Source organism: Labeo rohita, chromosome 11 (genome assembly GCF_022985175.1).
Source record: "Labeo rohita strain BAU-BD-2019 chromosome 11, IGBB_LRoh.1.0, whole genome shotgun sequence".
Taxonomy (NCBI): domain Eukaryota; kingdom Metazoa; phylum Chordata; class Actinopteri; order Cypriniformes; family Cyprinidae; genus Labeo; species Labeo rohita.
In genome coordinates this window covers 9936076-9950301 of record NC_066879.1, presented here as the reverse complement: position 1 = coordinate 9950301, position 14226 = coordinate 9936076, and the positions used below count along the sequence as shown (strand labels likewise).

The window sequence follows — 14226 nt, the reverse complement described above, 5'->3', positions numbered from 1 at the left end:
TAGATGTTTGAGTTCAGCTCAAGAAAAAAGGGGTCAAAAACAAAAGTGTTGCGTTTATAATTTTGGTCAGTGTAGTAAGGACATCGTTAAAATAGCCCATGTGACATCTGTGGTTCAGCCTTCATTTTAGGAAGCTGTGAAAAAAAAAAAAATTTTGTGTGCAAAGAAAACAAAAATAACGACTTTATTCAAAAGTTTCTTCTCTTCTGTGTTAGTCGACACACGCTCATAAGAGTACCACATGGACAGACACGAAGACTGACACGGAACATAAGAGCGCTATAAGATCAAAACACAGTCTAAACAAATTTGTATGCTATTTTCCAAATTTTGTGATTAATCAGATGTGATAATCAGATCAAACTGGATGTAAAGTCAAACACTATTCCTGTAACAACACATTAAAACATGTACAATAAATAAGTAGTACATAAAGAATTGACAGTATTGTTTTTCAATAGTGTGAACCTCTTTTTTTTTGATACATGGTTTTAGTTCATACATGTTTAAATTACATAAAATTATCTAAAATATGTGAATATTTGGTTTCATTTTGTAATTTTTCTGTCAGCTGAAATGCTGTTAACTAATAAACGGTGCTGTTTCAGTCAAAGTAAAACTAACTGAAATGAATAAATATAACATGAAGAACTAAATTTAATGAATTTTTTTGTAGAATTGTAATATAATCGAGTTTTGGAAATAGCTGTGATAAATTCCATAAAAATGCTGTCTATATTTTCTACAACAATACACCAGTTCTAAAATGTTCAGCTACATTATTTTAATGTTTTCCCCGTCTGTTTTTGTCTGCAGATGTTGGGTCAGTGGAAGGGTTGGCGTATCATCGGGCATGGGACACTTTATACTGGACCAGTTACACCACTTCAACTATTACCCGTCACACTGTGGACCAGAGCCGCTGGGGGGCTTTCGACCGGGACACCGTAGTTACCATGTCAGGGGATGACCATCCACGTGCATTTGTGCTGGATGAATGTCAGAAGTGAGATTTTCATTTCGCAACAAATTCTTTTATGTCAACATTCAAACCAGTGTAGCAACAATATTCACGGGCACTAACTGTTCCCTTTTGGAATGGAAGTCATGTTGAATTCAGCAAGGCATTAGTAAGACATGAAGATCATATTACATTTAATGTTTGTGATTAACTCACATTCCTCTGCTGTTCGCCAGCTTGATGTTTTGGACCAACTGGAATGAGCAGTCTCCCAGTATCATGCGCGCTCAGCTGTCTGGAGCCAATGTCCTGGTGATTATTGGCAGTGACATTCGCACTCCCAATGGACTCGCCATCGACCACCGTGCCGAGAAGCTCTATTTCTCAGACGCTACACTTGATAAGATTGAGCGCTGCGAGTACGATGGTTCCCACCGTTATGTAAGTCAGAGCTTTCACCCATGAGTGTCCTTTTTGCTTAACATTCACCATGACGTAATCAAGACAAATCCCAGTGTGTCCACACCAGCCACAATCATGATGTGCATTAAGATATTTTCATAGCTTAATGAAATCTCAATAGTTAAAAAATGTAGCTGTACAGCAGGATTAGAAATGAACTTCTCTATCAAAGGACAGTACTTGCCCCCTGGAATAGATGAGCAATTTTTTAATTATCTCATTAAATGTAACTCTGTAGTCTTGTTACATCGACTTTCCAAGGCAGAAATATCAGCCCCAGCCCCAGATGCCAGATCCTGTCAGAAAATATCCGTTTTGTCTGTTATCCGAAAAGTTAGTCAGCAGGGTTGTCTGGTACCCAAAACCATATTAACAGTCTTCCGTCGGCCAAATTGGTTGAATAAAGTCATAGAGGACCAGAAGCAGGAGATGAAATGATAATAATAAAAGAGCACTAAAAGCAAAGAATATGCATTTGAGGATTCTTAGATCCTTCAGTCTCAGATTAATGTAAAATTTTTAATTAATCAATCAGGCCTGTAGGCTGTAACCACTAACATTTTGCTCAACTTCAACAAAGGCATTTTACACTGCAAAAGTGGACCAGAAACTGCATTTGACAGGGCATTTATGTTTATTCACACAGACTTTTTAATGTTGCTGAAAGGCATGCATGTTTTTACACAATAGTTGCATAATGGGGAAAAAATAGTTTAGATAAAGTACACAAATTCTAAAATTATAAATTAGAAACACATTTGATGATCAATAAAATACATTAAAAAAATGGTTTTGTATGTGGGGAAATGGCACCTCATATTCTGGCTACACAGACAAAACTGAGGAAGTGAGCAAAGAGCATTTCCCATCACTGAAGCAGTTCATGACTTCAGTTCATTGCAAGTTCACTGAAGCTGTCTACCCTGAGAAATTAATTTCTTACTTGTATCTGTGCTTTGCTGTTTATGATGACAGAATGAAGAATTTCAGAATTTAGTTTTTTAGCTGTGAAAAATCTGATTGCCTCTGATTGCCCATTGCTAAGATCAACAGAAACAAGTGTCGTTATGTTGTTTATGATTGTATTGTGAACAAATCTAAATTTAATGTGGCAATCATCATTTTCATTCAGATTTATTTATTTTGATTACTTACAACTTGTGTGCTTTTGCTGGGGAGTGAACCTGAACACGCAATGGTGCACACAAACCAAAGTCAGAATTTTCGTTAAATAATTAATTTTCAGTCTGTTTTTGACCAAACCCTGTTGTATACTCAGAACTCTTGGGATATGCAACTTTTGGATGCTGGTTGCTATTCACTATCGTTATGTGGATGAGTGTGAGCATTTCTTTAAAAGTTTCCTTTTGTGCTCTGATTCAGAGAGAAGGGCATAATAAATGAATAATACTTTTCAAAAGATCAAGTCAAGTCACCATTATTTATATAGTGCTTTTTACAATGCAGATTGTGTCAAAGCAGTTTTACAATATTAACAGGGAAACAGTGATGACTTAATATTCTTTCTTGGGTGAAGTACCCCTTTAATTGTGATAGCCGTAATAGTTTTAGTTTAATTGTCCAGAGTCATCTTAAATTTAAGGGGCATTTTGGTGGCCTGTTAATTTCCAAACCTGCTGTACAGTAAACATCACATATGTTCTGATTGGGTGTAGTTTTGGTTATTTTTGTTGTATCATGTCACTTTTCAAGAAAACAGGAAAAAAATGACTGTTGGGAAGATCACATTACTCACTGGTTCTTGTCTCAAACTTAACTAAAGCAGAAGTTTGATTTGTGAATTGATGTGACTGATTCAGCCAAGTTCATTGACAATAAAAGTAAAAAAATTATGAATGAATTGCAAATCTTGATATTGCCCATTTTAGTTGTATGAATTCAATAATTTATATACTAATACTATATTAAACACAGTCTAGAAAAGTTAAAATGTTAACATTTCTACAAACCGAATGGTTACGTTCTATCTGATTTGACATTTGTAGGTGGTTCTGAAGAATGAGCCAGTGCATCCCTTCGGTTTGGCTGTGTACGGTGACCACATCTTCTGGACAGACTGGGTGCGCAGAGCCGTCCTCAGAGCCGACAAATATGTTGGAGGAGACATGAAGGTGTTAAGAGCTGATATTCCACAGCAGCCAATGGGGATCGTCGCTGTGGCCAACGATACAAATAGCTGTGAGTGAACTGTTGTAATGGCAGCATGGTCAGAAGTACTCTAAATCAACTGCATGAGAGAGCGATTGCCTTATAGTGTCCTGTCATCTCAACCATGTAATTATGTGCCAAAAGTAATCTGTGATTGTCACAGAACCGAGAAGAACTCTATATCGCTTGGGAATGACACTATTACACACAATCAATATCTTTCATCATGCTTATCTAAGTGTGATAGAAGCAATTCTCAAGCCCTCAAATCCCCAAAGACAACATCTCTGCCTGTTCTAAAGCCCCCCATTTACTGTCCTCCCAACCAAACCCGTTCAACAAGCCAGTAATGATAGATTTGAGAAAAGAAAGAAAAAAAAGAAGAAGAAGGTTATCATTAAGATACACACTGAGGTATTTTATACTTGGAAATATGAAGTAAAAAATTTCATCTGCACACCACTGTGAGAAATACTGTTTGAATGTTTACATCTGTGTGCTGTGAATAGAAAATAGTTTTTGCAAATGGGTAGTGAATGTTAAGTGGGTTATTTGTATCTGTTTGCGTGTTTCATGAAGGGCTGCATTACGAATACACATAATGCTTCTTGTGACTTCTCAATGTCAAGAGCTTCTGGGGATGCTAAATTACTGTGTGTCTGTCTGTGTGTGTGTGTGTGCTTGCAGGTGAGTTCTCGCCCTGTCGGGTGAATAATGGAGGCTGTCAGGATCTGTGTCTGCTCACATCAGAAGGACGGGTCAACTGTAGCTGCCGTGGAGAAAGGAAACTGCTGGAGGATAACACCTGCATAGGTAAGTCAGCGCCGACCAATCACAGACTTCATACGTCATATGTCTGCATATGCAAGTATTGTCATTAAAGTTCCCCTACTATGGATTATGAAAGGTTCATATTTTGTTTTTTGGTGGACCAAACACAATACACACAACTAAATACTTATTTTGCATGCTACAGAGTACATGAGAACAATAATTTTTAAAGGATTACTTGATATTTTACTCACCCCTTGTCATCCAATATATTCATGTCTTTCTTTCTTCGGTCGAAAACGGATTGAAGGTTAAAAATTCAATTTCAGTGCAGCTTCAAAGGGCTCTAAATGATCCCAGCAAAGGAATAAGGGTCTTATCTAGCGTTTTCATAAAAAAAAAAAAATATATATATATATATATATATATATTTATACACATTTTAACCACAAATGCTCATCTTGTGTAGCTCTGCGATGCACATACATAATTTGCACTCCATTTCAAGACAGTTAGGGTATGTTGAAAAACTCCCATCTCATTTTCTCCTCCAACTTCAAAATCATCTTACATCTTTTTTCGCCCTTTTTTTGTAAAGGGTGTTCTTGCACATTCAAAAAACACTGGTGCGGTACCTCTGCAGCGATGTAGGATGATGTTTAAGTTGGAGGAGAAAATGAGAAAATGGGAGTTTTTCGACAAACCCTAACTGTACCCTAACGAATTTACCCTCACAGTACAGAGCATAGCGTCTTCTCAACATGATGCTATGCCAGAGGCTGCGCTAGACTTTAACATTTTCCGTCATTTTGACGCTCTCTCTATTGAGACGAACATGGAAGTGACTTAAACTGCAATTCATCGACTGGCCGCTAGAGACTGGCTCCAAAAGGGAGTCAATCCCATAGACTCCCCATGTTAAAATGCACAACTTTACGGCAGAAAAAAATATGTTTACAGCCTGGTACAAAAAGTGGTTTTGGTCTAATTGTGCCCTTCATGTCAACTGTGAGGGGGGTGAATTTTTTTATAACTCATCTGTTTAAATTAAATTAAGCCTTAAAGTTCTTCATAATTTAAGTGGTTTCAGCAACCAGCTCCACCCACGACCCGCCTCTTTGCCGATTTTTGATTATCCGGGACTGACGTGCAGTGACGCGATTCCAAGATGGCGACGTCCAAATCCCATCCACTAAGAGCAAAGAGTATACTTCTATACTCTTTGCTAAGAGCTTCAAAAATGCTCTTCAAAAAACTTGCGGGTGACATCACGGACACTACGTTCATATTTTTTACAGTCTATGATTATTACCCGTCATTATAATTTTCATATTTTAATTAGAACAAAACATTTAATTGCTTTTATTTTTGTTCACATTTTCATTTTTAATCACACACCTAAGTTACAGGATGACAGCACAGTTTAAAAACAACAAAATATGCTAGGGCCGAGTAAACAAAAAAAAAACGATTTCTCGATTTTAATAAATTCTCATTTTAATGAGCCAAAAATCGATTCTTAAATCACAATCAATCTTTTGGTCCATGCTGTTTTCAGTTGATGAATAAACAAATAGCAATAGGCTAGGCTTTGTGTTACTTTTGATATCAAACAAAGTCTCAGATTTCAAATTCTGTCCCTTTCGTTAGGAAATTCAAGCAATAAATACCGTTTTGGCACTTTTTAACGTGGCGTGATAGATCGTTGTAGCTTCTGTGTACTCGTCTGTGCGTAATCAAACGCATAGGAAAACATTCGTGACAGTTCCGTTTTTGTTTTGGATCCAGCGCTCTGATGCTACATTGGAGCGCACTCACCACCAACTGGACAGGGTGGAAATTACAGCTACAATTTTGCAATAGATCACACTCAGTGTAATCTGTCAGATTGGCGGACAGCCTTCAGATTTTTCCATCACTGATAAAAAAAAAGATAGATGACGGACAATTTTCTGTTAATGTGACCTATACAGGAATCCGCTACAATGTTTGAGGGTTCCTGTTTGCCAGGGTTTGCACACACAGCAAGTGGGCTGGGAATATGCTAATGTTTAATGTTGACATCACCTTGAAACAGTTTAAGATTAGTTTAAAAATGACTCGTTTACATGACTCGGAATCGACTCTTTCTTTTGAAAGTCAATAACTTTATGCACAGAGCACTTTCAGATTTACAACTTTGCAGGATGTTTTCATTCACTTGGAGCTGTGTTACACACTACATGAACGGTAATTTTCAAAAATCCATAATAGCGGCACTTTAAAATACAGTGTTCACTAGTTAACTGATTTCTGTGTGCATGGGCGAAACACGGACAAGTATAGGCTATTTTGGGCTTCAGGTGTGTGTTTAAACAGATAAATATACTAGGGCTGTCAGTTGATTGAAATGTTTAATCTAAGTAATGACATGATGTTTCGATGAATTTATCAAATTATTCGCAAAATACATTTGACTGTGAAAATACCCTCAAAATATTATTTAAAGCTATTTTGTGTTAAATGAGAAAGTAGCAAGTAGACATTACAAACTATAGCTTTAGAAAGAAAAGTTTTGTTTGATTCAACATAAAATGTATTTCACATAAACATTTAAGCAACAACGGCCTAACATAAACTATGGAACATAAAAGAAGATAATTTGAGAAACATCCCTGTTGAAAAAAAAACAGCATATGCTGGTAGGTATGTTTTGATGCTGGGTGTAATGCCACGCCAGCAGAGGGAGCCATCTCCCGAGTACTGACTGCGCGCTCCCTCTGCTGCTTCTACTGTCACTTCCTGTTTGGCAGTATTTAAGGACTCACCATGTGCTCACTCACTGCGAAGTATTGCCAGTTTACCTGCCTTACCGAGCGTTTTCTGATTATCCTGTTTTGCTTACACGTGTATGATTCTGCCTTGTTTTCTGACTGCCGTTTTCTTGGATTTCCCCTATTGGATTGTTTGCCTGTGTGGACTGCTATTACGGTTTGACTATTCTGCCTGGTTTATCACTACGTTTACGGATTACCCCTGGACTGTTGTAAGATTGGACTGCTTTCTGGTTATTGACCTACTGCCTGGCTACACGTGTATGTTTTCTGTTGTTTGCAATAAACTTCCGCAAATGGATTCTAACGCCGCCTCAGCGTCGTCGTTACAGAATACTTCGCCTACCATGAATCCAGCGGAGGTCTCCAACTTGCAAGCAGCATTCGCTTACCAGAGCGAGTTGTTAAAGAGTTATCAGGAGCAACACGCTAAGCTACAATCAGTCAACGAACACCTGACGCACTACGTACGATCTCTGCCTCCTCCCACGCCTTCAACGGTAAGCTTCGCTCTTCCTAACAAGTTTGACGGTACGGCTGAACAATGCAAGGGTTTTGTTCGTCAAGTGAAGCTGTATTTCGAATATCAACAAGACCGTTTTGAATCAGAGGAGAAGAGATGTGCGTTCCTGATGACTCTGCTTACAGGAAGAGCTTTAGACTGGGCTTCAGCTGTATGGGATGCCGACCCTCAATTCAAGAAATCTGTTGAGTATTTCCTGCTACAGATTCGAGAAGTGTTCGAATATCCCGCAGGGGGCAGGGATGTTTCGACACAACTCATTCACGCTAAACAGGGTAACCGTACAGCAGCTGAGTATGCTATCGAGTTTCGTACTCTGGCGGCTCAGAGTGGATGGAATGATGTTTCTCTCAAAGCTATCTTCTACAACAGCTTACATATCGATCTGCAAACCGAACTGGCCTGCCGACGAGAGAATTCGTCATTTTCTGAACTCATCAACCTCGCTATCAAGATCGACAATCTCATGAGGCAGTCACCTAAGCAACGCTCAAGCAAAAGCAACCGGCATATGTCATCAACCTGTGATCCTGCAACGGAACAAACACCGTCCGAAACCATGCAACTCAACGCTTCACGGTTGACTGAAGAGGAACGGATTAGACGTCGTCTAAACCATCTGTGTTTTTACTGCGGTGGACCAGGCCACCGTAGTAATGGATGTTCCCTCAAGTCCAAGAATTCATCAGGGGTAAATATCAAAGATCTCACATCATTGCAGTACAAATCTCTGACATTGCCGGTTACCATAAGAACTGATACTCTCACTCTTGATCTTACAGCGATGATCGACTCTGGGGCAGCACTGAATCTCATAAACAAGGACATCGTCAAGAAATATAACATCCCGATTCAACCATGCATACCACCCATCCAAATCAAAGCCATCAACGACACTCTCATCGACCACGGCATCCACCATCAAACCAGAACCGTAAAATTACAGATTGGATTACTTCATCAGGAGAGTATCACTTTATACGTGGTCGATTCACCCAAGTACGAGGTCATCCTTGGATTCCCCTGGCTCTCCATTCATGATCCTGACATCTCCTGGTTCCAGGGGGAGCTGACTCACTGGTCACGATTCTGCATGGAGAACTGTCTTCTCGCTCAACCACAACCATGTCTCACCACAAGCATCGAGAGCCCCGACACCCAGGTAAAGATCACCATTCCCAGTCATTATCAGGATTTATCTGAGGTCTTCAGTAAGACTAAAGCCACCCAGCTACCTCCACACCGTCCCTGGGACTGTGCAATCGATCTGCTGCCCAACGCCATGCCGCCCAAAAGTAAAGTTTACCCGTTGTCTCGGATGGAGGACCAAGCTATGGAGGATTACATTGAGGAGGCACTTGAATCAGGCTTCATCCGGGCATCTACATCCCCTGCTGCAGCGGGGTTTTTCTTCGTGAGCAAGAAGGATGGTGGGTTGAGACCCTGCATTGATTATCGAGGACTTAACAATGTCACAGTCAAGTTCCGGTATCCTCTGCCTCTTGTACCCCCGGCTCTAGAACAACTACGGGAAGCCACCATTTACTCTAAACTTGACTTACGAAGTGCCTATAACCTCATCAGGATCAAGGAGGGGGACGAATGGAAGACTGCATTCCTCACCACTAGGGGGCACTACGAATACCAGGTGATGCCGTATGGGTTAGCCAACGCCCCAGCTGTCTTCCAGTCCTTCATAAACGAGATACTTAAGGACTTTATGAACAAATTCGTAATCGCCTACATTGACGACATCCTCATCTTTTCCAAGTCAGAAGCAGAACACATCTCCCATGTACGTGCTGTACTATCTCGCCTTCTGGAACATCAACTATACGTCAAAGTGGAAAAGTGTGAGTTTCATGTCCACCAGACATCCTTCCTCGGATATCAAGTCAGTCACCAGGGGGTCAAAATGGATCCGAGTAAAATCCAGGCAGTCACGGAATGGCCTCAACCATCAACCGTCAAGGAGTTACAAAGATTCCTGGGCTTTGCCAACTTCTATCGCCGATTCATCCGTAATTATAGTACCATTGCTGCTCCTCTAACTTCTCTGCTAAAGAACAAACCCAAGAAGCTCTGTTGGACCGAAGGCGCAGAACGTGCATTCACTACCCTCAAGGCAAGCTTCACTACCGCCCCTATCTTGAAACATCCTGATCCGGAGCTACCATTCGTCGTGGAGGTGGATGCATCGGACTGCGGTATCGGAGCCGTTCTGTCTCAACGTCACGGTCAGCCAGGCAAACTTCATCCCTGCGCCTACTATTCCAGAAAACTCACCAGTGCAGAACGGAATTATGACGTGGGTAACAAGGAACTACTATCCATGAAGGCAGCTATTGAGGAGTGGCGACACTGGCTTGAGGGCGCCAAACACCCGTTTCAAGTTATCACCGATCACAAGAATCTTGAATACATCAAGGGTGCTAAGAGACTAAATCCACGCCAGGCTCGTTGGGCCCTCTTCTTCACTCGTTTCAACTTCACAGTCACTTATCGACCAGGAAGTAAAAATAGCAAGGCAGACGCTCTCTCCCGGCAACATGATCCACACACAGATCTCCTTCCACCAGAACCCATTCTTCCACCCACCGTCATACTAGCTCCCATCTCATGGGACATTATGGAGGAGATTCAGCGAAGGCACGAGCAGGACCCTCCACCACCACAATGTCCACCCAATAAGCTCTATGTACCACAAGACATGCGTCAGCAAGTTCTGCAATGGGTCCATACCTCGCTTAGTGCAGGACACCCAGGTATATCTCGTACTTTACACCTGGTGAAAAACTCATTCTGGTGGCCCTCAATGACTGCTGACACCTCTACCTTCGTCAAGTCTTGTCAGATCTGTGCACAGTCTAAGACCCCCAAGGAACTACCTTCAGGATTGCTACAACCATTACCCATTCCTCAACGACCCTGGTCACATCTCTCCATAGATTTTGTCACGGATCTGCCACCCTCCCAAGAATTCACAACCATACTGGTAATCATCGACCGCTTCTCCAAATCCTGCCGTCTCGTTCCTCTAAAAGGTTTACCCACAGCCATGGAAACAGCCCTAGCTCTCTTCAACCATGTCTTCCGAGTATATGGCCTACCTGAGGATATTGTCAGTGATAGAGGTACTCAGTTCACTTCACAAGTCTGGAAAGCCTTCTGTAAACAACTCGACATCAATGTCAGCCTCACCTCAGGTTACCATCCTCAGAGTAATGGACAGGTGGAGAGACTAAACCAGGAGATCGATTGATACCTCCGTTCATACTGCAGCAGAGAACAGCACAGATGGTCAGAGTTCCTTCCTTGGGCCGAGTATGCCCAAAATTCACTCACTCATTCCTCTACAGGCCTCACCCCCTTTCAGTGTGTCCTGGGGTTTCAGCCCCCCATGTTCCCGTGGTCTGGTGAACCCTCTTCGGTACCGGCTGTCGATGATTGGATTAAGCGTAGTGAGAGGGTGTGGGACAGTGCCCATGTGCGCCTCCAGCGGGCCGTAAGGAATCAGGAAATTCAGGCCAACAGGCGCCGCCTTCCGCACCCTCCCTACCAACCTGGACAGCGGGTCTGGCTCTCAACACGGGACATCAAGCTGCGGCTGCCCAGCAGGAAGCTCAGCCCAAGGTATGTTGGACCATTTAAAATTCTCAAACGAATAAATGAAGTTACATACCAGCTTAAACTTCCTCCTAACTATCGCATCTCTCCCTCCTTCCATGTGTCGCTCCTCAAACCGGTCCACCCGGAGGCTGACCCCGGCCAGATGGCCCCAGAACCGCCGCCACCCTTGGATGTGGACGGCTCACCTGCTTACAAGGTGAAGGAGTTGTTGGACTCTCTGCGCAGAGGGGGTCAGCTCCAATATTTGGTGGACTGGGAGGGCTATGGACCTGAGGAGAGGTCATGGGTAGCCGCCAACGACATACTGGATCCGTCCCTCACGGAGGAGTTCCACCGAGCCAGACCCGACCGTCCAGCACCACGACCACGGGGACGACCTCGCCGAGCTCCAGGAGTCGCTCCTAGAGGGAGGGGTACTGTAATGCCACGCCAGCAGAGGGAGCCATCTCCCGAGTACTGACTGCGCGCTCCCTCTGCTGCTTCTACTGTCACTTCCTGTTTGGCAGTATTTAAGGACTCACCATGTGCTCACTCACTGCGAAGTATTGCCAGTTTACCTGCCTTACCGAGCGTTTTCTGATTATCCTGTTTTGCTTACACGTGTATGATTCTGCCTTGTTTTCTGACTGCCGTTTTCTTGGATTTCCCCTATTGGATTGTTTGCCTGTGTGGACTGCTATTACGGTTTGACTATTCTGCCTGGTTTATCACTACGTTTACGGATTACCCCTGGACTGTTGTAAGATTGGACTGCTTTCTGGTTATTGACCTACTGCCTGGCTACACGTGTATGTTTTCTGTTGTTTGCAATAAACTTCCGCAAATGGATTCTAACGCCGCCTCAGCGTCGTCGTTACACTGGGATGCTGGTTAGGTATGTTTTGATGCTGGTTTAAGCTGGTCCTTAGCTGGTTTATGCTGGTCGTTTGCTGGTTTATGCTGTTTTTTTTTCATCAGGGATCTCAGTATTTTTTTTTAAGTCAATGGTTACCGAAACAGCTTTCCAACAGTCTTCAAAGTACCTTCCTTTATGTTCCACAAAAAAAAAGGTTTGAAACAACATGAGGCTAAATAAACGATGACCGTTTTTTGGGGCGAGCTATCCCTTTAATGTTTTTATTTTTATTTTTATTTTTATTATTATTGTTTCATTTATTTAAATTTAAATTTATTTATTTTTATTTACTAAATCTGCCAGCAGGTGGTGGTAAATGTCTTTATGAGTCATTCATTCATTAGAAGGGTTGATTCATTCAGGAATTCAGTAAACGGCTCACTTTATGAATGGGCCTTTGAATCATTGGTTCACATGATTCGTTCAGAACGTGGATTTATTCAGAACTAAACACTGCTGTGTTGCTCGGAGACGCACAACAATTCTTCTATGACATTAAAGGTATTATGTTCTCTGCAAAATTGAGCAAAAACACATAATACTGTGTTTAAAATACCTATATAACACAATATCAACTTCTTATTTACTAAACTTTTGTATATCACATTTGAACTTGTGATATTCGGAACAAAATCAGCACTCGTCTGATATTGCTCTCGCTGCTGGTGTGATATTGCTTATCATGTGATATAAATACAAGACAAAAACACAGCCTATGGGGCATTTTGCAATATCTTGACTTTGAGGGCATAAGATCTTGACTTTTAGTGCATTAAAATATTTTAATTGCGTTTTCATAACTAAGTTAACGCGTTAAACGAACAGCCCTAAAATATACCAAAAATATGCCAAAATGTCATGATGAATCTTGATGAGTTTTTGCTTAAACATGGTAAGTTTTGTCTTAAGTGAACATAAACAGTTGGGAAAGTAGATGAATGCTTGGCAGTGTATTAAGTGCATTCAGTCTTAAAGTGACAGCATCCTAAAAAACCTGTTGCTGTCTTTGTCATTTAATGTTAATCAAACAACAAAAGAGAACGAGAGGATCATTCACTGCTCTTCGCTGAATAACTTTAATAACAGTTAATGTACAGGGCCCCCCTGATAAAGTTTTGCTCTGGGCCCCCAGAAGTCTAGGACCAGCACTGCCAAAAACAATATTTCAGTGGACCAGGGTAGACACTGTTTTTTGGACAAAACAATAATGCATACATACAATAGTGCACAAGGAAGTTGTGATCGACATGCTTGTATTGCACATTTGAAAGAATATAGTGACTTAATAGTTTCCATCTTGCATCTCTCAGCTCAGAACACGTCATGCAGCAGTATGGATGACTTTGAGTGTGGAAATGGAGACTGCATCAAATACACGCTCACCTGTGATGGCATGGCCCACTGCAAAGACAAGTCAGATGAGAAACAGTCCTACTGCAGTGAGTGTGTGATATTCTGAATGTTCACAGTGGATACGAAGGCCTGCCATTCTAACAGTCTGTTTGTTGTGTTCAGCTAACCGTGTGTGTAAGAAGGGCTATAAGCGCTGTGTGAACGGACGTTGTGTCAGCCACAGTTCCTGGTGTAATGGCCGAGATGATTGCGGGGATAACTCTGATGAACTGTTCTGTAATGGTAAAACTAACTGTTCATACACATTATATTCTGAACTTCTGTAATGCTGCAGCCTAATCTCCATATCCAGTTTGAAGGCCTCTTTGAATTCTATAGATTTCAAACTTTATGATGTTTTACAGCAACCCTGTGCACGGCGGATCAGTTTAAGTGCAGAGACGGATCATGTGTGTCGAACTCCAGTCGCTGTAATCAGGTGCTGGACTGTGAGGACGCCAGTGATGAAATGAACTGCTGTAAGTTTGTTTATTTATTTATTTGTATGTAGATGAATAATAATATTCAGCCTTTTACCTAAAGTTCAGGTTTAGTGTATGTACCTGCTGTAACATGCTGTTGATTATAAAAGATGGCAGCACTTTAGATT

The 14226-nt window shown here is 41.5% G+C and overlaps 1 protein-coding gene across 7 annotated transcripts in view; it reads left to right on the top strand.

Annotated features, from left to right (window-relative positions):
• Nucleotides 1-14226, top strand: part of lrp1aa (low density lipoprotein receptor-related protein 1Aa) — a 170031-nt gene that overhangs the window by 107093 nt on the left and 48712 nt on the right. For all 7 annotated transcript variants that reach the window (XM_051122933.1, XM_051122930.1, XM_051122929.1 and 4 more), the window contains exons 42-48: nucleotides 817-1006; nucleotides 1198-1402; nucleotides 3430-3622; nucleotides 4280-4405; nucleotides 13535-13663; nucleotides 13740-13859; nucleotides 13982-14095. In XM_051122933.1, coding sequence (XP_050978890.1) covers nucleotides 817-1006; nucleotides 1198-1402; nucleotides 3430-3622; nucleotides 4280-4405; nucleotides 13535-13663; nucleotides 13740-13859; nucleotides 13982-14095 — 1077 coding nt within the window. The remainder of the gene's footprint in view (nucleotides 1-816; nucleotides 1007-1197; nucleotides 1403-3429; nucleotides 3623-4279; nucleotides 4406-13534; nucleotides 13664-13739; nucleotides 13860-13981; nucleotides 14096-14226) is intronic.